This window comes from Pan troglodytes, chromosome 16 (genome assembly GCF_028858775.2).
Source record: "Pan troglodytes isolate AG18354 chromosome 16, NHGRI_mPanTro3-v2.0_pri, whole genome shotgun sequence".
Taxonomy (NCBI): Eukaryota; Metazoa; Chordata; class Mammalia; order Primates; family Hominidae; genus Pan; species Pan troglodytes.
This window is the reverse complement of record NC_072414.2, coordinates 36,450,855-36,474,959: the sequence shown is the minus strand read 5'-3', so window position 1 is coordinate 36,474,959 and position 24,105 is coordinate 36,450,855. Positions and strand designations below refer to the sequence as shown.

At 41.0% G+C, this 24,105-nt stretch overlaps 1 protein-coding gene across 6 annotated transcripts in view; it reads right to left on the bottom strand.

Annotated features, from left to right (window-relative positions):
• The window catches only part of CTDSPL2 (CTD small phosphatase like 2), a 99,216-nt gene that overhangs the window by 28,409 nt on the left and 46,702 nt on the right, over positions 1-24,105 (bottom strand). For 3 of the 6 annotated variants that reach the window (XM_001161793.7, XM_009428965.5, XM_001161756.8), the window contains exons 3-7: positions 14,131-14,269; positions 11,800-11,949; positions 7,506-7,721; positions 2,040-2,118; positions 1,360-1,471 (exon numbers count right to left, since the gene is read on the bottom strand). In XM_001161793.7, the coding sequence (XP_001161793.1) occupies positions 1,360-1,471; positions 2,040-2,118; positions 7,506-7,721; positions 11,800-11,949; positions 14,131-14,269 (696 nt within the window). The remainder of the gene's footprint in view (positions 1-1,359; positions 1,472-2,039; positions 2,119-7,505; positions 7,722-11,799; positions 11,950-14,130; positions 14,270-24,105) is intronic. The other 3 variants (XM_009428966.5, XM_054667502.2, XM_054667503.2) reach the window with 1 other exon arrangement.

The window sequence follows — 24,105 nt, the reverse complement described above, 5'->3', positions numbered from 1 at the left end:
TCCTCCTCTCTCGGCCTCCCGAGTAGCTGGGACTACGCGCTTGCAACACCAGGCTCATTCATTTTTTGTAGAGACGTGGGTCTCACTATGTTGTCTAGGCTGGTCTCGAATTCCTGGGCTGAATGGAGCCTCCCAAAGTGCTGGAATTACAGGCATGAGCCACTGTGCCTGGCTAAGATAAATTTTCTATGAGAGCTAAACCACATCTCCAAATATAGGGTACCAATTATAGGGTTCCAGTAACAAACGCTTAATAATAAAATATTTTCCAATATGACATGAGATACATTTTTACTAATATCAAGAAATTAGTTCCTTCCTCAATCCCAGGGCTTCACTTTACTAGCCTTAAAAAAAGTAAACAGATTTTAAAAATGCAAAATTAATAAGAAATCAAGAGGCAGAGGGGAAATGTGACTATATATTAAATTTGGTTAGCAAATGATAGGAGATCATTGTTTTCAAAGCTTTTCTGGTACCCTAAAATATCATTTTTTTTCTGAGACAGAATCTTGCCCTGTTGCCCAGGCTGGAGCACAGTGATATGATCTCAGCTCACTGCAACCTCCGTCTCCTGGGTTCTAGTGATTCTTGTGCCTCAGCCTCCAGAGTAGCTGAGATTACAGGTGTGTATCACCATGCCCAGCTAATTTTTGAATTTCTAGTAGAGAATGGGTTTTGCCATGTTGGTCAGGCTGGTCTCAAACTCCTGGCTTCAAGTGATCGGCCCAAAGTTCGACCTCCCAAAGTTCTAGGATTACAGGCATGAGCTACCACACCCAGTCCCTAAAATACAAATTTTTAAATCACATCAAGATATCATACTGGGGCCGGGCGCAGTGGCTCATGCCTGTAATCCCAACACTTTGGGAGGCCGAGGCGGGCGGATCATGAGGTCAGGAGGTCGAGACCATCTTGGCTAACAAGGTGAAACCCCGTCTCTACAAAAAATACACAACAAAAAATTAGCCGGGCGTGGTGGCAGGCGCCTGTAGTCCCAGCTACTTGGGAGGCTGAGGCAGGAGAATGGTGTAAACCCGGGAGGCGGAGCTTGCAGTGAGCTGAGATGGCACCACTGCACTCCAGCCTGGGCGACAGAGCGAGACTCCATCTCAAAAAAATAAGAAATCGTGCTTTTGAGACTATTAATAAAAAGTGTATTGGTATAATATATATGTAAAAGTAAGAATAAGAAAAGGGTTATGGTCTTGCATATGGTTAATTAAGTTGACCCAAATTATATTTGGTCCTTCAGGAAAACATGATCCTGACAAAAAAAAGGGAAAGCTAACATAAGCATGATTCTAAAAAAGAATTTCACCCCTTTATTCTCTCTACCTCTACAGATAATATACTTACCAAGTCTAAAACTAGGGAGAATTCCGGTGTGCTTCTTGTTTTCAACGGAAGAGCAGGTTTCCTATTTAGTTGTTCTTCTGTCAGTGGCGGGACATGTTTGATGAAATAATAGCTATAAATCAGATTTTAAGAAAATTTCAACATTTTACTTTTTATACATATAGAACATTACTAAGCTCAGCCCATTTAAAAATCTATAAAGCAGTTAACCCAGAAAACAAAACTTATAAAACATATTAATAAAAGTGAAAACATACAAATTAGTATCTCTGTAAAATAGTAACAGCTGTTTTTGTTTGTTTGTTTTTGAGACAGTCTCACTCTATCACAGGTCACTGTAACCTCTGCCTCCTGGGCTCAAGTGATCCTCCCACCTCACCTTCCCTAATAGCTGGGACTACAGGCATGTGCCACCGTGTCCGGCCAATTTCTGTGTTTTTTATAGGGACGAGGTTTTGCCACATTGCTCAGGTTGGTCTTGAACTCCAGGCTCAAACAATCTGCCTGCCTGGGTCTCTCAAAGTGCTGGGATGAGCCACTGCACCCAGCCCCAGTAAAAGTTTCAAATACCTACAGGTCACATATCTTGGCAATATACTATTTAGCCACCAATCCACATATATAATGTACTTTCATCATGCTCCAAAAAGGAAAGAAAAAAAGAGAAAAAAGCAACTCACGGGTCAAATACTTCCCAGTCTTCTTCATAGGTGGCCTCCGCGTGGGCTGATGAATAACCACTATCTGGAGTTACTGGTGCTATTTAACACAGTGAAAGAAAAAATGTTGCTTTTACTTAATGCTTCATGAAATATATATTTTTACTGCTTCTATCTAAGATCTTCCTAAAGCCTTGTGTATTTTAAAGACAGAAATAACTTGTAAACACCTAAAAGCCAATTTATTAACATATAGATCTAACTTTAGATCTAAAGGGAAAAATGACCACTATAGAAAAAATGGCAAACCAGATCATGGCTAGAATTAAGATGTTTATCAGCTAAGAAAAAATCTACTACTTATTACCAGAAAAATATACACCAAAAAATGTAATCTTCTAATTGTATGGTGTTTACATGTAATCACCAAAAAATTTCATGGTGCTCTTATAGGGGTAATAGTTCATAAAATGCCTTGTACATACACGCAGTCAGTAAATGTATGCTGACAACAGACCCAAATGTAGGTTTTTTGTTTTTTTTTTTTTTGAGATGGAGTCTCGATCTGTCGCCCAGGCTAGAGTGCAATGGCATGATCTCAACTCACTGCAACCTCCACCCCACAGGTTCAAGCGATTCTCCTGCCTCAGCCTTGTGAGCAGCTGGGATTACAGACACGTGCCACCACACCTGGCTGATTTTTGTATTTTTGGTAGAGACTGGGTTTCTCCATGTTGGTCTGGCTGGTCTCAAACACCCAACCCCAGGTGATCCGTGCACCTCAACCTCCCAAAGTGTTGGGATTACAGGCGTGAGCCACTGCGCCCGGCCCATGAACAGTCTTTAAAAAGTTCATGAACCCTTTGAAGATTTATTTTAAAAAATTGTATGTTCCCAGGAATCTCAAGACTATGATCTCTTTTTTTTTTTTTTGAGGCGGAGTCTCGCTCTGTCACCCAGGCTGGAGTGCAGTGGCCTGATCTTGGCTCACTGCAGGCTCTGCCTCCCAAGTAGCTGGGACTACAGGCATGTGCCACCACACCTGGCTAATTATTGTATTTTTAGTAGAGACGGGGTTTCACCGTGTTAGCTAGGATGGTCTCGATCTCCTGACCTCATGATCCACTGGCCTCGGCCTCCAAAAGTGCTAGAATTCCAGGCGTGAGCCACCGCACCCGGCCACAACTATAATCTTAAAAAATTAAGAAATGCAGCCAGGTGTGGTGGCGGGTGCCTGTAATCCCAGCACTTTGGGAGGCCAAGGCAGGCGGATCACCTGAGGTCAGGAGTTCGAGATCAGCCTGACAAACATGGAGAAACCCCATTTCTATAGAAATACAAAATTAGCTGGGCATGATGGCACATGCCTGTAATCCCAGCTATTCAGGAGGCTAAGGCAGGAGAATCGCTTGAACCCGGGAAGCAGAGGTTGCAGTGAGCCGAGATTGTGTCATTGCACTCTAGCCTGGGCAACAAGAGCAAAACTCCACCTCAAAAAGGAAAAAAAAAAATTAAGAAATGCTACTCTATGCAGACATTCTGTTTTTTTCTTTGTTTGTTTGTGTTGAGGCGGAGTCTCAATCTGTTGCCCAGGCTGGAGTGCAGTGGCGTGATCTGGGCTCACTGTAACCTCCGCCTCACCGGTTCAAGCAAATCTCCTGCCTCAGCCTCCCGAGTAGCTGGGATTATATGCACCTGCTACCACGCCCGGCTAATTTTTTGTATTTTTAGTAGAGATGGGGTTTCATCATGCTGGCTAGGCTGGTCTCGAACTCCTGACCTCAGGTGATCCACATCAGGTGACCCGGCCTCCCAAAGTGCAGGGACTACAGGCATGAGCCACTGCATCCAGCCAGAAATTATTCTTTTAACCTTTTTTTTTTGAGACAGGGTCCTGCTCTGTTGCCCAGGCTGGAGCACAGTGGAGCAAACACTGTGGACTCGACCTGGGCTCCAGCAATCCTCCTCAGCCTCCCAAGTAGGTGGGACTACAGATGTACCACCACACCTGGATAATTTAAAAAATTTTTTTTGTGGAGACAAAAAAGTATCTTGTTATGCTGCCCAGGCTGGTCTTGAACTCCTGGGCTCAACAGATCCTCCTTCCTAGGCCTCCTCAAGTGCTGGTGAGCCACCGTACCTGATCAAAATCACTGCTTAGAAGACTTACTATTTTACTTCTAATTTATAAACACTTAAAAATGATCAAGAAGTAATTCTATATTGCATGCCATAGTTCATTCCCAGTTTGAGCTAAGAGCTTATCTTTTGATAGTGCTTTAGAAATTATGCTGGGAATTTTCCAAGACAATAATTATAACTTAAATGTAAGAAGACAAAGGTAACTTACAAGCCAAATAGGTAACGTCTCAGATATAAAAATTTAAAGTGGAACCCAATAAAAATTTCTATAATCTTTCTATAGAAATGAAATGGTAGATAATAGTCTTTCAAGACAAAAATTAATCTTTTGTGCAATTATCATGTATTAACACCTTTTGAGACAGAGTCAACATGGTGTGTATGTCCAATGGATGACATCAGATGTAAAGCAGAATTTTTTTTCATCTCTGACATTATGCTTCCAATAATTAGCACAAAAAAAAATCTCCAATAACTTCACCATTTCAAGTTCCTATTAATCTCAAATGAAAGAATATTTTTATTTTATTATTATTTTTTGAGACAGGTCTCACTTTGTTGCCTAGGCTAGAGTGCAGTGGCATGAACACAGCTCACTGCAGCCTTGACCTCACAGGCTCAAGCAATCCTCCCACCTCAGCCCTTCAAGTAGCTGGGACTATAGTATGCAAGCCACGATGCCCAGCTAATTTTTTTGTTGTTGTTTTTGTAGATACAGGGTTTCGCCATATTGCCCAGGCTAGTCTCAAACTCCTAAGCTCAAGTGATCTGCCCACCTTGGCCTCCCAAAGTGCTGTGATTATAGGCATGAGCCACAGCACCCAGCCAAGAATATTTGTTAAGTGCTTATATGCTAAGTATTTTGCCTATTTTATCTCCTTTAGCCTGCAAAACCTTGTATTACAAAAACCATGTTAAAGCTAAGAAAACTGTTTTTGAAACTGTCTCAAAAGCTTAAATAAGCTGTCCAAAGTAACACAGCTGCTAGCTTCCTACCTTCTTGTTCTCTTTGGCTATGTTCTCAAAGTTAAGGAAAAGAATACTTTTGTCACTCATACTAAATGCCTCTATCTATACTCTCATGATCATCCCAATCAGAGTAACTACAATGTGACACACCATGTCATTTAGCTCACTTCTTTGTAGCAGCACTCACCATACTGTATAGTGATGTTTCTGTATATTTGGCTCTTCAATTAGATCACAAACTCCTCAGGAGTCAATTCATCAACAGTTCCAATCACAAAAAAAAAAGGTGCTCATAAATGCTGGGAGAATAAATGAATGACTGTGACAACTATAGTATATCTTAATTTTCCCTTCTAGAAACCACTAAGTTACAGAAATCCTTTCTCCATCTTCACAGTTGTCAGAAAAAATAAATACAAAGGCTTATACAGCAGCATGAAAATACAGAACGAACATCAAACAGGAAGCCAAAGCCCTGAACTTTAGTCTATACTTTACTTTATTAGTCTTATACCACTGGGCAAAGTAATAAGCATAAAATGATGGGTCAAAGGTGGGTTAAATTGCAAATATTACCCACAAAAGAATGAATGTAATTGTATTGATTTGACTGTTAGATTCTGTATTATTTTTAAATTCTGAATTTAACATTATACATATGAATCTTTCACTTGATGACTTTAAAATAAACCTATTTTGCTGCTTGTCTCTTCACGTTGGTATTACTGGATTGCATTATATAGAAGTTTCATAATTGTATCATATTTTCTTTAAATGTTTTCTGCTGTGTCAATTACTTTTTTAAAAGTTTCCTTTTTATAGCTGAGAGAAGTACAGATGCCCCTAGACTTATGATGGGGCTATATCCCAATAAACCCATCATAAGTCACAAATATCATAGGTCAAAATGCATTTAACACCCTGATAAACCCATTGTAAAGTAAAAGAATTGGAAGTTGAACCACTGTAACTCAGGAACCATCTGTATATTATATTTCCTTAAACCAAACTATGTTTCTTTTTTTCTTTTGTCTTTCCCAAGACTGGATCTTGCTCTGCTGCCTAGGCTGGATTGCAGTGGCTCAGTCATAGCTCACGGCAGTCTGGAATTCCTGGGCTCAAGCAATCCTCCCACTTCAGCCTCCTGAGTAATTAGGACTACAGGCACATGCCACCATCCCCGGCTAATTTAAAAAAATTTTTTTTGGCCGGGCGCAATGGCTCACACTTGCAATCCCAGCACTTTCGGAGGCCGAGGTGGGCAGATCATTTGAAGTCAGAAGTTCGAGACCAGCCTGGTCAACATGATGAAACCCGGTCTCTACTAAAAGTTAAAAAAAAAAAAAATAGCTGGGCGTGGTGTCACACGCCTGTAATCCCAGCTACTCAGGAGGCTGAGACAGGCGAATCGCTTGAACCCAGGAGGTGGAGGTTGCAGTGAGCCAAGATCATGCCACTGCACTGTCCAGCGTGGGCGACAGAGTGAGACTCCACCCCAGACAGGGTCTGGCTCTTTTGCCCAGGCTGGTCTCAAACTCTTGACCTCAAGCAATCCTCCTGCCTTGGCCTCCTGAAGTGCTGGGTTATAGGCCCCAGCCATCATGCCTGGCCCCAAACTATGTTTCTTAACTAATATATATTTACTGCGCTCTCTCAAATACCTGGTACCACAATAAACAACAACAACAAACACAAACAAACGAAACAAATTTAAGATAAAATCTCCATGCCCTAATAAGAAGATGGCCTTCTTCAGTTTTATTTCTGCTTTTAAGAATGGTGGAACACAATTCCATCTTGTACCCTGTCTATCCACCACAGTACTCAGAGGTAATGAAATTCCTGATCCATATGTTTCCACATTTCAAGGACAACTGGCTCCGAAACCCAATAATTATGTTTGGCCTTTATAAGCTTCCAAGTCAGGCTGCAAACTTAGGTATATAGGGAGATCTAGGAACAGAAGCAGTTTTTGGGGGGATGTCATCGATGTAATCAAACAAATCTGAAGGTATGAGACTGCCTCTAGCTAGTGACCTCAGACGTAAGGGTCTAAGACTTGTGCAATAATAATAAGGATATTCATAAACATGAGCATATATTTTGTTAGTTGTATTAAATTTCTCCAAGCAATAAGATTAGTGGTAATAATTAAACTGTAAAATGACTAATACTTAGTCAAAATCTTTTAAAAATTTTCAATTTCAAAATGACTTTGGATTTTTGGGACAAAGCTTTGTTTCCAATTTTAACTTTTTCTTAACTTCCAGGAAGAAAAACCTATGCATATAATGTGCTCATTTAAGAAAAAATATGAAATACTGTATTTTTTATCAACTACTCATGAAGATGTATAAGAAAAGAAATTTTCTTCACCTGTAAGGGGTGGGATATCACGATTAACTGTTTCTTCTGCTTCTTCTAAACCATTGTTTATTGATGGTCTCACTTGAACTGCTTGATTTGAGTAAGCTGCTCCATTAGTTGATGTAGTAGTACTGGTAGTGATCTCATCCACCTGTTCCATATCAAGTTGTTTTACTATTTCTTCAGCTTCCACAGCCTGTCCTGGAGAATCTGATCCTGATGTTCCTGAAATCATGATTCAGTGTACTATCATCATTTAAAAATGCACCTATTTAGAAAAACTAAATGCAGCATCACCGTACAATATATTTATTTAGACTGATCATTCCTGCAGGAACAAAGCTGAGGATATTGCTTTTAGAGAATCTTTGCTAGCTATTTCAAACAATGAAGAATAAAGACTTACAGGCTAGAGTAACATTTGTGAGCAAAGTTTCTGCATCCTAGTCATGTGTGCAATTGTAACTTTTCAACCAGAGGTATCAAAAAATTAACTGTTCCCCTAATCATGAGAACCTTTTAATTAAAAGATATAAAAATAATTTCTCAGCAAAACTCCATCTCAATAACAAAGACTGGGCCAGGTGTGGTGACTCATGCCTGTAATCCCAGCACTTTGGGAGGCTGAGGCAAGCAGACTGCTTGAGCTCAGGAGTTCAAAACCAGCCTGGGCAACATGGCTGTCTCTACAAAGAATGTAAAAACTAGCTGGGTGTGGTGGTGCACATCTGTGATCCCACTACTCATGAGGCTGAAGTGGGAGGATCGCTTGGGCCCAGCAGGAGGTCAAGGCTGCAGTGAACGGTGATCGTATTATTGCACTCCAGCCTGGGTGACAGAGCAAGACCCTGTCTCAATTAAAAAAGAAAAAATAATAATCCCAGGTCTTTCCATTTCCTTCTGGAATCTTCCAAATGTCATTTTAAACAAAAATAACAAAAAAAAATTAACCTCCAATATTCTCAACTTCCTTACAGAACATTCCTTCTCCCTTGTTGCTTTAAGTTTAACCTCTTTCCTAAAAGGTTTTCCTGATACCCTTCCCTCAATGCTCTTTATTCTCCCATACCAATATACTAATTGAATCAGAATTCATTTATCTCCATTGCTACTATTCAATCACTGGTTTTCCACTAATGTGCAAAAAAAGTCTGCTCTTTTGAGACTGATGTCACATGGCTATATAATTCTTCACTTATCCTCACTGCTGGCACCTACCATCTACTGCCAGAATCCTCTCAATCGCAAAGAAGTTTAATACATAGCTACTAGTTTACTGCTCTATTTAACACAGTATTTTTTCTAGTTGTTATTACAGATGATGTCAATGACTCATCCAATGACTAATCCTCAAAGTTCTTGCCCTCTTCAGCTCCAACCATCTTCACTCATACTGCTCTGTATCAGTTACTACCATAGCTATAACCTGGACATTAACACTGAGAAACTTCACCTCTGAAGCCTAAAATTCTAATACTGTATTAACCACTTACCACAACCTCCTAACCCTCAAATTATATATCTCATACTCCCATTATATGTGATCTTCAAACTTGATAAAAGCCAGTCTGTTTAATTCCAAACACGTCCCTCAAACACTTCTTCTCAACCCTCCTCATCTAGTTAAGACTTCGTGGTGTATCACTTAAATACACTGTCAAACTGGCAGCCTCAGTATCCTTGATCCCTCATTCCTCCACTGTCATCCATCAAGAAATCCCTCTTGAATCAACGTAACCAACAGGCTTCTCAGACCCTAGTTGCAGGCTATGGAACAAAAAATACAATTACAAAGACTGGTCATAATCCAAATAAAACAGAGAGACACAGAGACAGGGAAAGGCAGGGGGAGGGGAGGAGGTAGGTGGGGGGGAGGGGGGAAGAGAGAGATGGGGGAGTGGAGAGAGAGGTTGTGCGTGTATGGGGTGGGGAGAGACAGACAGAGACACACACAAAGAAAATATCAATGTAAACCTTCACTATTCTTCCCAAGTCCCTTCCACTAGAACTATCATTAATGACACCATCTCTTCCTTCCAAGAAAACTCTATCAAACTTCAACTCCTTCTTCCCCAGACATCTATTTCTGTACACACCTTCGGAGATATACACGCCTTCAGAGATTCTTTACTTCAGCATGAGGGGAAAATATTACTACTGGGGTTTGTTTTTTTTGTTTTGTTTTGTTTTTTGAGATGGAGTTTCACTCTTGTTGCCCAGGCTGGAGTGCAATGGTGCGATCTCAGCTCACCGCAACCTCGGCCTCCCAGGTTCAAGCGATTCTCCTGCCTCAGCCTCTTGAGTAGCTGGGATTACAGGTGGGTGTGCGCCACCATGCCCGGCTAATTTTTTTTGTATTTTTAGTAGAGATAGGTTTCTCCATGTTGGTCAGGCTGGTCTCGAACGCCTGACCTCAAGTGATCCGCCCATCTCGGCCTCCCAAAGTGCTCGGATTACAGGCGTTGAGCCACCGCGCCCAGCCTGAATATTTTTATTTAAATATTTCACGGCATCTCAAACTCAGCATGGTCCAAATTACACTCAATTATCTATCTCCCAGGAACTTTATTTTCCTTGAATCTTCTACTCTTGTGCCATCTTCATCTCTATTCTCTTTCACCTCCAATCTGCACCAAAAATGTGTCTATTTTCTATCCTCTGATCCTTCCTGTCTTCTCTAGTACAATTAAGGTCTCATCAAGTCTCACACGAACGACTACAAGTCTACTAATTGTTCTACCTGCCTATGGCCTCTTCAGAATCTAGTCTACACACTACTGCCCAAGTGATCTTTATAAAACATAGATCTGATCGTATTATTCACCAATTTAAAACCTTTCAGGCCGCTCTGCCTATGGAGGAGGAGCCATTCTTTATTCCTTTTTCTTTTTTTTTTTTTTTGAGACGGAGTCTTGCTCTGTCACCCAGGCTGGAGTGCAGTGGCATGATCTCAGCTCACTGCAGCCTCCGCCTCCTGGGTTCAAGTGATTCTCCTGCCTTGAGTAGCTGGGATTACAGGCACATGCCACCACACCCAGCTAACTTTTGTATTTTTCTTTAGTAGAGACATGGTTTCACCATGTTAGTCAGGCTGGTCTTGAACTCCTGACCTCATGATCCACCCGCCTCGGCCTCCCAAAGTGCTGCGATTACAGGTATAAGCCACGGTGCCCGGCCTATTCCTTTACTTTCTTAATAAAATTGCTTTCACCTTGGGGAAAAAAACAAAACAAAACAAACTTTCAATTATCCCATACTTGAATAAAGTTCATCATCTTACTATGTTAGCTCTATTATATGACTTCTTCATAGCTCTCCTACCTTATCCCTTCTCAAATGCAATGCTCCATCAATTACAAACTACAAACAGCTCTCAAATACACTATGCTGTTTTCTGCTGCAAGGCCTCTACGCATGCTGCTCCTTCTACCTGGAATGGCTTTTGCCACTTTTCCAGATTCGGCTTTTCTTTCAAGCCTTTTGTGAGCCACTACCCCTGCCACCCAGAAGACAGGACCATTCCATTCTTTTTATTTTTTTTTTAAGTGGACCCCCTACTTGGCTGTCCAAGCTTGAGTGCAGTGGTACAATCACAGCTCACTGCAGCCTCAAACTCCTGGGTTCAAACTGCTGGATTGAAGCATTCCTCCCACCTCAGCCTCTGGAGTAGCTAGGACTACAGGCGTGCACTACCACGCCCAAATAATTTTTACATTTTTTTGTAGAGACAGGGTCTCACTATGTTGCCCAGGCTAGTCTCAAACTCCTGCCCTTGAGCAATTCTCCTGTCTTGGCTTCCCGAAGAGTTCAGATTACCGGCATCAGCCACCACACCCAGCTCCCAAGGAGCTGTATATTATTAATGAGGTGGAAAACATACATGAGACGTTGACAAAATATGCTAATAAAATAAAAAAGATCTTTTTAAAAACTATGTATTTTTTTGCTGGGCACAGTGGCTCACATCTGTAATTCCAGGACTTTGGGAATCCGAGGTGGGTGGATCACTTGAAGGTCAGGAGTTTGAGACCAGCCTGGTCAACATGGTGAAACCCCGTCTCAACCAAAAATACAAAAAAAATTAGCCGGGCATGGTGGCAGGTACCTACAGTCCCAGCTACTTGTAAGGCTACAAGTATTGCTTGAACCTGGGAGGCGGAGGCTGCAGTGAGCGGGGAGATCGCGTCACTGCACTCCGGCCTGGGCAACAAAGAGAGACTTCGTCTCAAGAAAAAAAAAAAAAAAAAAACCCAAACTATTTTTTTAAAAAAAATCCAAATCACAGTTAATGGTTTATACTTACCATTTTTATTTGCTGGTGAAAAAAAGTTGAAGACAGGTGAAAATATGGTCCCCAACAAAGTAGTCCTTGGAGGACTGCCAGAGGAAGGATTATCTTCTAATTTTCCATTTTGTTTTACATGTTGATTTGTCATTTCATAACTACCAGCTTCTAAAAAAGAAACAAGAAAAAAGTCATGATCTAGAAAACACTGAATTTCAGAAATGTGTTATAAATCATTCATCATAGAAGTAACTCTTTTTCCCTCAAAATACTTCACGAAAGCTAATTAATGTTAATGTTCAGGAAAGCTTATTAAAGAAACATTGAGGTAAATTACTCGTAAGTCAAATGCTCTTTATGTATCAATGTGTTTATAATGCTAACATTTACTGAGTTTTTTCAAAGTAGATTTACACCTATAGACTGAAAGGCTTCAAATCAACACAGTATAACACAAAATGAAGAAAATTCTTTGTAAACAAGCAAACTAGTTCCCACCACCTAGAACACAAATAATTTTATTTTTATTTACATTCTAGGACGGTTCTAATTCATAAAACCTTCCCTCACATCTGCTTCTATCTAATGAATGACAGCAAAATGAATAGAGGCAACATAACTCTACTGAAGCAAAAGGCTATATATAGCAGTGTCAAAAATTACTTATGGACACTGAGACACCATCTCAGAGTGGCTAGGGAAAATAATTTTAAGTTTCCTGTAAATCAAAATGTTCCACAGATCTTTTAAGAATATAAAAGTAAAATCAATCAACTGTTCTAATTAATCATCCTTTGATTCTCCTCAACTTTTGATGTCTACAACACTTATTTCCTTCTTTGCTATGGTTCTTTTAACTTGTTTCTTTCTCTATTTTGTCCCCCTTGTCTTGTCTCAGTCTTTTTCTCCCTCCTGGTTTGTTTTTTCTAACAATAAAGATATATTGCTGCACTGGGAGAAATTGCTGCTGTGTTTAAGATAGCATTGGTTAAAATAGTACTCCATACTCTAAAGCAGGGGTCCCTAACCCCATACCCACTGGTACCAGTCCGCAGCCTATTAGGAACTGGGCCGCAGAGCAGGAGGTGGACAAGCATTAACGCCTGAGCTCTGCCTCTACTACCTTATCTGCAGATAAGCTGCTGCATTAGATTCTTTTAGGAACATGAACCCTACTGTGAACTTTACATGCAAGGGATCTAGGTTGTGCGATCCTTATGAGAATCTAACTAATGTCTGATGATCTGAGATGGAACAGTTTCATCCTGAAACCATTCCCATCACTGTCAGTGGAAAAACTGTCTTCCACAAAACTGGTCCCTGCTGCCAAGAGGTTGGGGACTGTTGCTCTAAAGTGTTATTCTTTATAGCTGTCTCTGCTTTTCCTTAATGCTATTCTCCTTCTTTTTGACTTTGAGGAGCTTCTCTGCTATGCAACAAGGTATTGACAGAGTTTATCAACAGCGGCAGTATTGACATTTCAGTCTGATAATTCTTTGTTTTGAAGAGCTGTCCTGTGTATTGTAGGATGTTTAACAACATCTCTGACATCCACCTGCTAGACACTAGTAGCCACCCCTCCACAAGTTGTGACAACCAAAAAGGTCTCTAGATATTGACAAATGTCCCTTGGAGGAAAAAATCACCCCTAGTTGAAACCTACTGGACTAAGTGATGCAAGTCCCCTCTGAGCTCTTAAGTAGAATAATCTAGGAAGAAATTTGGTATATATTTCAATTAAATTAAGTCACAATTATTATTGCTTTAAGAAATGAGTTTATTTAGATGTTCAAAATGTTGATCCACATACATTTTTATGCTAAATAGCATAAAGGTATATACTCTATCTTTACTTACTTTAATTCAAAGTAAGATTCAAATTAGCACATTTTTATTTCACTTCATGTTACTAATAATACAAATATTACAAAATTAAGGCAAAAATTACTCAAAGTAGTTTTGTTTTGTTTTTGAGACAGAGTCTCACTCTGTCACCCAGGCTGGAGTGTAGTGGCACAATCTCAGCTTACTGCAACCTCTGCCTCCCGGGTTCCAGCGATTCTCAACCTTCAGCCACCTGAGTAGCTGAGATTACAGGCATGCGCCACCACGCCTGGCTAATTTTTTGTGTGTGATTTTAATAGAGACGGGGTTTTGCCACGTTGGCCAGGCTGGTCTCAAATTCCTGGCCTCAAATGATCCGCCGACCTCGGCCTCCCAAAATGTGAGGATTACAGGCATGAGCCACTGCACCCGGCCTCAAAGTAGAGTTTTAAAAATAGATAATAAATGTGTCAGGTGAGATCTCTGCTTACACCTAAATAAAACAGTATCTAAATATTAACAAACCTCCATTTACTTGACTTTTCCGTCTTACTCGAGATATCTGTTTGTTAGGTTTTTCTCCTGCTCTTGGTGTTGACGTGATCAAATTGTTATCTATATCACGTTCAATTCTACTCCGTTTTGAAGGATTTTCTCTCTCTTCCTTAAGATATAAGAGAAAAAAAACACACTAAGCACAATCATTCTGCCTTATAGGTTACAATATTAAAATGAAAAAATACGGTATAATATACTTTCCTCTGCTTTTCATATCCAGGAAAAACAAAATGCAATTATAGGTAATATCAACACAGAAAAAATTTGACAGGGCTGTAAGAACATGAATGCAATTACAATATACAAATACAATTACAGCATCCCTACAATTCAGATCCCTTCCCCAAGGTCCATTAAGTTTTCCATGCTATCAAAATATTAAATTATAGAATGTGCTCTGAATCTTCAAAAGCTTTCCCTCATTTTTAGAAGTGTCCTTAAGAACAGAGATCATTTCCTTAAGCAACTCAGGGTAGGAGAGGGAGCCCCACTGAATGTGCTGGCAAGTCACATATTGCCCAAAAACAGAGGGTGGGGATAAAGGTGGGGCCTGGCACTGCCACACCCGCACTGCCTACCTCAATTATTCAATTACCAGAATAAATAGTATAGAGTCTACCCCTTAACAAAGCTCTCTATTTGCTACCTTATATGGGGCAAGTCCCCATGACCAGTTTATACTATTCTTGCAGTACTAATGGACTAAAATAGTATACTTTCAGCCATTAGGATGATTTATGTTTTACTATTTATATATATTTTTTTCTAATTTGTAAATTTTTTTTTTTTTTTGAGACAGAGTTTTTCCTCTGTTGCCCAGGTTGGGGTGCAGTGGTGTGATCTTGGCTCACTGCAACCTCAACCTCCTGAGTTCAGGCGATTTTCCTGCCTCCACCTCCCGAGTAGCTGGGATTACAGGCGCCCACCACCATGCCCAGCTAATTTTTGTATTTTTAGTAGAGACGAGGTTGGAATTACAGGCGTAAGCCACTGTGACCAGCCTCATTTGTAAATTTTTTCTAGAGTCATGCACATGAGTGATTTTTTCTTTTTCTTTTTTTTTTTGAGACAGAGTCTGACTCTGTCACCCAGGCTAGAGTGCAGTGGCACGATCATGCCTCACTGCAACCTCCGCCCGCCTCCTGGGTTCAAGCGATTCTCCTGCCTGAGCCTCCCGAGTAGCTGGGATTATAGGCACGCACCACCACGCCCAGCTAATTTTTGTATTCTTAGTAGAGACAGGGCATCACCATATTGGTCAGGCTGGTCTCGAACTCCTGACCTCGTGATTCGCCTGCCTCGGCCTCCCAAAATGCTGGGATTACAGGCATGAGCCACAGCACCTAGCCACATGAGTGATTTTCTAGTATTACTATAATACTGCCCTACATAATTCCTTACTGCTTTAATGAGACTACCTGAAATCTTTTGGTAAGGATTAGATCTTCAAATTTATATATTATATATAATTGATACATATAATCAACATTCTCATCTCTACTTTTTTGTATTTAATGTTTTTACTCTACAGCAACTAATAAAATGCACTAACATACATTTTCTACAAGTTGGATATTGCTGCATTATTTCTGAAACAAAACTTGGCATTGTAAATGGTGAAAATTACAATAGCATACAATAATGCCTCAGTGATCCACAATAAAATCCTTCCAATTCTGACCATGTACTATTCTCCTGTATTTTAAAATGAGGATCGGGGAGCCTCCTATCACAAACATGGAATCTTCATTATCAAAAAATACAGGAGCTCTCTTTATAAAGTCTTTGAAGAACAGAAATAATACAGCAGTTTCAAATACATTAAGTCCTAGCCTCCCCCTGAAATGTCCTAGTACAGCTGCTATAACATACATACATACATTCACGAAAACCTTGCATTCTGCAACAATAAAAGTAACAAAACTTATGGAAAAAATGGGTCCAGAAGGGGAGAGAGGTATGTTGGGGCAGATTAGTTCATGCCCCTGTAACTCTGTAACCATAGCACTAACAAAAACAATGATTGGAGCTGGGCTTGGTGACACATGCCTGTAATCTCAGCTACTTGGGAGACTTAGGTGGGAGCCCAGGAGTTCAAGGCTGCAGGGAGCTATGATTGCACCACTGCACCCCAGCCTGGGCAACAAAGTGAGACCCTGTCTCTAAAACAACAACGACTGGGACCATCAGAGATAACTTGGACATCCCTACCCAGGTAAGGCAGCTAAGAGGGCTGGAATGCTACCTCAGGGGATAATAAACGGTACTAAAAACAATGAAGTAGAAACAGGGGCTTATGGGAAAAGTGAAGCTTTAAGCTAGCAGGGATGCTGTTAAGTTGGGCACAAAAGGAAATGCAAACTGCCACATGTGAAGAGTCCCTGCTAGACCAGGGTGCACCTCTCTGGAGAGAGAATATCTGCTGCAGATTATCAGTTTTAATTAAAAATAAAAATAGGCCGGGCGCTGTGGCTGAAGCCTGTAATCCTAGCACTTTGGGAGGCCGAGGCAGACGGATCACCTGAGGTTGGGAGTTCGGGACCAGCCTGACCAACATAGAGAAATTCTGTCTCTACTAAAAATACAAAATTAGCCAGGCATGGTGGTGCATGTCTGTAATCCCAGCTACTTGGGAGGCTGAGGCAGAAGAATCGCTTGAACCCAGGAGGTGGAGGTTGTGGTGAGCTGAGATCATGCCATTGCACTTCAGCCTAGGCAATAAGAGTGAAACTCCATCTCAAAAAATAAAAATAAAAATACAGGTGAAAGGACTTGTGCCTATGTAGCAGCTGAACTGGAGGCTTTTTACTTTCCTGATGAAGAGAATATCAAATTCAACTCTAATTATTCAGTTTGTTGTCTGGTTTAGAAGAAAATCATCTACAAACCCCTCCCCCCTACTATGTTATTGATACTACTCCCCTGTTTACCAATAGTGAGTAAGCTACATAATATTATTGTAGGGGCACCACATATTGTTGCAGAACAGACTATAAGGCGGTCACTTTAGAACACATTCAAATACCTCAGGTTACATGTCTAAAACGGAAGAGGAAGCTATTAAGGTCAAGACTAAAATTCTACAGTCATTGACAGTAAAATCGTACTCTTCAGAATAATTCACTGAAATGCCTAATGATCCAATCCTTTTATTTCCCCCCAGTAGAGACAGGGTCTTGCTATGTTGTCCAGACTGGTCTTGAACTCCCAGCCCCAAGCAATCCTCCTGCCTCGGCCTCCCAAAGTGCTGGGATTACAGGCATGAGTCATGGTGCCCAGCCTGATGATCCAATTCTGATAGACAATTTGTCACCCAATCCTAGTCTTCTGTGAACATTCAACTGTAAAATTTGGGTATACTTTGAACATGGTAGGATTTTTTAGAAGAGGAAGACGAACTAGGAAAGACACAGTTTCTACATTACTATATAAGCTGTTTCACTAAATACAATAATCCTACACTGTCTTCTCTAAAATCTGTATTTTTCTTTTTTCTTTTTTTCATGGAGGCAGGGTCTCTGTCGCCCATTCTGGAGTGTAGTAGCACAGTCATGGCTCACTACAGCCTCAAACTCGTAAGCTCAAGCATTCTTCCTGCCTCAGCCTCCCAAGCAGCTAGGAATACAGACACATAACATCACGCCCTGTTAATGTTTTTATTTTTTGTAGAGACTGGGTCTCACTATGTTGCCCAGGCTGGTCTCAAACTCCTAGCCTCAAGCTATCCTTCCACCTCAGTGCAAAATTTGTATTTTTCAAAGTTGTCTCTAAGATAGGTAATTAAGGGGAAAATCATGGGAAGGTGTTCTTAAATATATGAATCCCCATGTAAATACAGAGAACTGAAAAGGCAAGAAAAACCCATGGGCAACATTTACAATGAAACCAGAAGACAAGGTATCCCCCACACTCAAAAATGCAAGCAGATGAGAACAAACCAACAGGCACAATAACTAAATGTCCATATATACCAGTGCAAAGGAAAACAGAAATAAGCAACAAGTGAGGTGGCACACCTGAGAAAAGAAGCCCCAAATACCTAACAGGTAGGTAGTCACTGGAAACCACGGCAGGCCAATTTGAGAATAGCAAATGAAATAAGGGGGAGGGGAGTTGGGGAGTTGCTGTCCAATCCAATAGCATAGGGGGTCTATGGCTAGAATTGAAATGACAGGAACAGTCTGCTCCTATGAACTCTTGAAACTGACCAACTATGGCCCCCTTCTAGAACAAGTTTCCATACTTAGGAGGAAGTATTGGGAGTGGAATCAAATGTGAGTAGGGCAGGCACAGAGAGAAAAGAAAGAGAAATTCCAAATAAACACACGGTAGAAATAAAAGACAAAACTCAAAAAGCATCACCAATATTTAAAAACACTACACAAAAACAAAATTTGTTCAAAGAGATACCCTGAACTACATAACTTTCTGAAAATTCAGAAAAACTAATTTCACATAAAAATGAGCAAGAAAGTATAGATATCAAATCCCACACAAAACTACTATAATGAAACACACGTGGAGCAGAACAATACCTCTATAGATAAAGAACACGTGTCAGAAAAAGATGCATAGGGAAAAGATAAAAATTATAATCTCCTATTTCAAAATCAGGCAAAATAAGAAAATATGAGGCTGGTGTGGAGGCTCACGTCTGTAATTCTAGCACTTTGGGAGGTCGAGGCAGGAGCCTCACTTGAGGCCAGGAGTTTGAGATCAGCTTGGGCAACACAGCAAGATCCCATTTCTACACAAAAATTTAAAAATTAGCCAATCATGGTGGCATGTGCCTATAGTCCCTGCAACTCAAAGAGGCTGAGGCAAGAGGATCACCTGAGCACAGGAGTTTGAGACTGCAGTGAGCCATGATCATGCCACTGCAACCTGGGCAACAGAGCAAGATCCTGTCTCAAAAAAAAAAAAAAAAAAAAAAAGGAAAGAAAATATGAGACATACAGCAGAGGAAGAAAAACTCAGAAACTAAGAAACAGGACAAAAAAATTCAAAAATTTTTACAAATCATTTCAGAAATAAAGACTATACTACAAGGGGCCCAAGAGAGTAAACAAAAGATTATACCTTATAAGAAAGAGGGTAAAATGAACAATTTTGTTTTTTTTGAGAGCCAGGGTTTCACTAAGTTGCCCAAACTGGTCTCAAATTCCCAGGTTCAAGCAATCCTCCTGCTTCAACCTCCTGAATAGCCAGGACTATAGCTGTTGGCCAGCACACCTGGCAAGGGAGAAAACTTTTTTTTTTTTTTTTAAAGAAATGAAGACAGACATAAAAACAAATGAAGAAAATGTAAAAGCCAGGAGTGGCATGTCAATTCAAGACACGTTTTATTATTTTTTATTTGTTTTTGAGACAGGCTAGACAGCCGTCACCCAGGCTGAAGTGCAGTCAGTGGCTCCGCCTCCTGGGTTCAAGCAATTCCGCCTCAGCCTCCCAAGTAGCTGGGATTACAGGCGCCTGCCACCACGCCCAGCTAATTTTTGTATTATTAGTAGAGACAGGGTTTCACCATGTTGGTCAGGCTGGTCTTGAACTCCTGACCTGAAGTGATCTGCCTGCCTTGGCCTCCCAAAGTGCTGGGATTACAGGCCTGAGCCACCAAGCCCCAGCTCAATCCAAGACATGTTCTAATTTAGCAACTTAAAAAAAATTATATTATCAAACATTTGACAGAAACCCTTTTCATGTTGGAAGAAAATAGAATAACATTTAAAATAACCAAGAAAAAATGTGAGTTAAGGATTTTATATCCAGCAAAACTGATTTTCAAGCATATAGGGCACTGTTATCAACATGCAAAAGCTCAGAATATGCTTCTCATGAGTCCTTTTTTTTTTTTTGAGACAAAGTCTTGCTCTTCTCGCCCAGGCTGAAGTGCAGTGGTGCAATCTCAGCTCACTGCAACCTCCACCTCCCGGGTTCAAGCGATTTTCCTGCCTCAGCCTCCCGAGAAGCTGGGATTACAGGTGCCTGCCACCACGCTGAGGAAATTTTTGTATTTTCTTTTTTAGTAGAGACGGTTTCACCATATTGGCCAGGCTGGTCTCAAACTCCTGACCTCAGGTGATCTGCCTGCCTCAGCCTCCCAAAAGTGCTGGGATAACAGGTGTCAGCCACCATGCTCAGCCCCACCAATCTTTTCCAAGGAATTCACTACAAAAATGAGCTTCAGACAATGATGCTAAGACTAAGCATAAACATCAAGCACATCAAACAGATGGAGAACCTGTAGAACTAAGCCAAATTTGAATAAAGGATAGCATGTAATGAGTATGTGCTCAAAAAATGTAGACATAAAACTAAGAAAATTGGTGAGAAACACATACTAAATAAAGTTCTGCAGGCATCAGATAAATAGTACCAGATAAAATCCTAAATGCATTGGGTGAATAACATAATGGAAAATATGTGAATACATATAAAAGATCTTTGTGTTAAGTATTTTTTTTTTTTTTGAGACTACGTTTCGCTCTTGCTGCCCAGGATGGAGTGCAATGGCACGATCTTGGCTCACCACAACCTCTGCCTCCCAGGTTCAAGTGATTCTCCTGCCTCAGCCTCCCAAGTAGCTGGGATTACAGGCATGCGCCACCATGCCCAGCTAATTTTTTGTATTTTTAGTAGAGACAGGGTTTCTCCATGTTGGTCAGGCTGGTCTCGAACTCCCGACCTCAGGTGATCTGCCCACCTTGGCCTCCCAAAGTGGTGGGATTACAGGCATGAGCCACCGTGCCTGGCAAGTACTTTTTTTTTTTTTTTTTTAAAGACAGGGTCTTGCCCTGTCACCAAGGCTGGAGTGCAATGGCACGATCTTAGCTAACTGCAGCCCTGACCTCCCAGGCTCAAGTCATCCTTCCACCTCAGCCTCCCAAGTAGCTGGGACTACAGGCACACACCAAGTCCAGCAAATTGAAAACAAAATTTTTTTGCAGAGACGGGGTTTTGCTATGTTGCCCAGGCTGGTCTGGAACTCCTGAGATCAAGGGAACCACCCACCTTGGCCTCCCAAAGTGCTGGGATCACAGGTATGAGCCACTGCACCTGGCCCCCTTTTCTCCCCTTTTTATTAAAGACAGGGTCTTGCTCTGTCACTCAGGCTAGAGTGCAGTGGCACAATCTCACCTCACTGCAGCCTTTGTCTCCTGGGATCAAGTGATCCTCCCACCTCAGCCTCTGAAGTAGCTGGGACTACAGGTGTGCAGCACCACGCTCGACTAATTTGTTTTTAAAAGTTTTTGAAAAGACGAGGTCTTACTATGTTGCACAGGTTGGTCTCGAAATCCTGGGCTCAAGCGATCCTTTCACCACAGCCTTCCAAAGTCCTAGGATTAAAGGCATAAGCCATGGTGCCCAACCTTGTGTTGTGCACTTCTACTGTGCTCTTACTAATTATCTAGTTATACCTGCTATAATCTCTGTAACTTCATTATGATTTAGTAAATTATTATTTTGCAATTTCAAAATTTTTCTATATAAAGTAATGCATCACATTAGCAATTCCATCACTGTACAATCATACAGCGTATTTACACAAACCAAGATGATATTATCTACCACACACCTATCGCTCCTAGGCAACCCACCTGTTCAGCAAACTACTATACTGAATACTGTAGGCAATTATAACAAAATGTTAAGTACTCATGTACCTAAACACAGAAAAAAGTACAGTAAAAATATGGTATTATAACCTTATTGGACCATAAGGTGGTCCATGCTGACCTAAACATCATTACCTGGCACCTGACTGTATATATATATTTATGTGAAAACACAGCAAGAGTACTCTTCTGCTTTTGCTTTGCAATAATATATTCATTTAAAATACATTTACTTCTAAATTTTAAGTTTTACATAAAAGTTATTTCAGAATTTAGTAATATTTTAAAATAAAATTTGTGGCCGGGTGCAGTGGCTCGCGACTGTAATCCCAGCACTTTGGGAGGCCAGGGCGGGCGGATCACGAGGTCAGGAGATCGAGACCATCCTGGCTAACAGTGAAACCCCATCTCTACTAAAAAATACAAAAAATTAGCCAGCGTGGTGGTGGGTGCCTGTAGTCCCAGCTATTCAGGAGGATGAGGCAGGAGAATGGCATGAACCCGGGAGGTGGAGCTGGCAGTGAGCCGAGATCGTGCCACTGCACTCCAGCCTGGGCGACAGAGCGAAGACTCCATCTCAAAATAAAAAAAAATGTAACTTTTTAATACTTAATAATGAATCATTAGGTTACAACAGGGAGGTAAGAAGAGCTGTGATTTCAATCCATTGGTGCACTGCTGAAAAATAAGAAACTGACATATCAGGATTCTCTGACTCACAAAGCAGTAAATCTATTCCAGAGACTCTTGATGCAATTGTCAATAGCAAATGAAAGCATGATAAAGATATCTTCCCTTTGGCTGCATAAGGTTGCCTTACTACATCTTACGTAATAGAACATACTTAAATAGATGAGACATATTTAAATGGTGACAATTTAGTATACTGTCATTTGAGAATGAGTTTTTTAAAAAGGAATTTAATACTTTAAATATATACATAATGAGTTCTTTAAAAGCAAAAAGTGGTTACGGTTTTTCAAACTAAAAATGAAAAAGCGTCTGAAGAATCTTTTTTTTTTTTTTGAGACGAAGTCTTGTTCTGTTGCCCAGGCTGGAGTGCAGTGGCATGATCTCAGCTCACTGCAAACTCCACCTCCCACGTTCAAGCGATTCTCCTGCCTCAGCCTCCCGAGTAGCTGGGATTACAGGTGCCCACCACCACACCCAGCTAATTTTTGTATTTTTAGTAGAGATGGGGTTTCACCATATTGGCCAGACTGGTTTCGAACTCCTGACCTCAGGTGATCCACCCGCCTCGGCCTCCCAGAGTGCTGGGATTATAGGCGTGAGCCACCGCGCCCGGCCTGAAGAATCTTAAAGTTATCACATTGCATTGGTTGAAAAGGGGTAAACAATATCAGAGAGATAAATCTTTGCATAGTAGATAGTGCTGAAAGTCTGCTAGATAAAAAGTCAGTAAAAGAAGCATGCCCTCCCACTTTCCAATGCTAAGTTAAATCACTGAATGAAAGATTTATCTGCAAACATAAAAAAAGAAGTAATATCTAGTATGTAGAGAATTGTACTTCTGTGCCTTATTAATGTGGCCGGACTTGGTATTTTGCCTACATGTATTTATTTGATACCAGCACCAACTAATTAGCAAAGAGTTTTGTTACTCTGAATGCATGGTAACAAACAAAAGTGGTGAATCCATTTATTTATTTATTATTTATTTATTGTCTTTCAGTCCATTCTAGAACAACTTGTGTTAACATTTGTGCTAGTTATGCAAGAGCAACGGTGTATATAGTAACTGGCACCTTAAGACAAATCAAGGCACTGAAACCCAACAGTCATTGTATTCTTTTCTTCTGAGATGGAGTCACCCAGGCTAGAGTGCAATGGAGTGATTTTGGCTCACTGCAACCTCTGCCTCCCGGGTTCAAGCAATTCTCCTGCCTCAGCCTCCCGAGTAGCTGGGATGACAGGCATGCGCCACCATGCCCGGTTAATTTTTATATTTTTAGTAGAGATGGAGTTTCACTATGTTGCCCAGGCTGGTCTCGAACTCTTGACCTCAGGTGATCCACCTGCCTCAGCCTCCCAAAGTGCTGGAATTACAGGCGTGAGCCACCAAGCCGGGCCCACTGCATTCTTTATTGCCACGTTTAGCAAGTTGGGAGAGCCAGTTCCTCTCAAGAAAGTTCTTTCTTCTTTTTTAAAACAAAGACGACAGAGTCTCACTTTGTTACCCAAGCTGGAGTGCAGTGGTGCGATCTCCACTCACTGCAACCTCCGCCTCCTGGGTTCAAGCGATCTCCCGCCTCAACCTCCTGAGTAGCAGGGACTACAGGCTTATACCACCATGCCCAGCTAATTT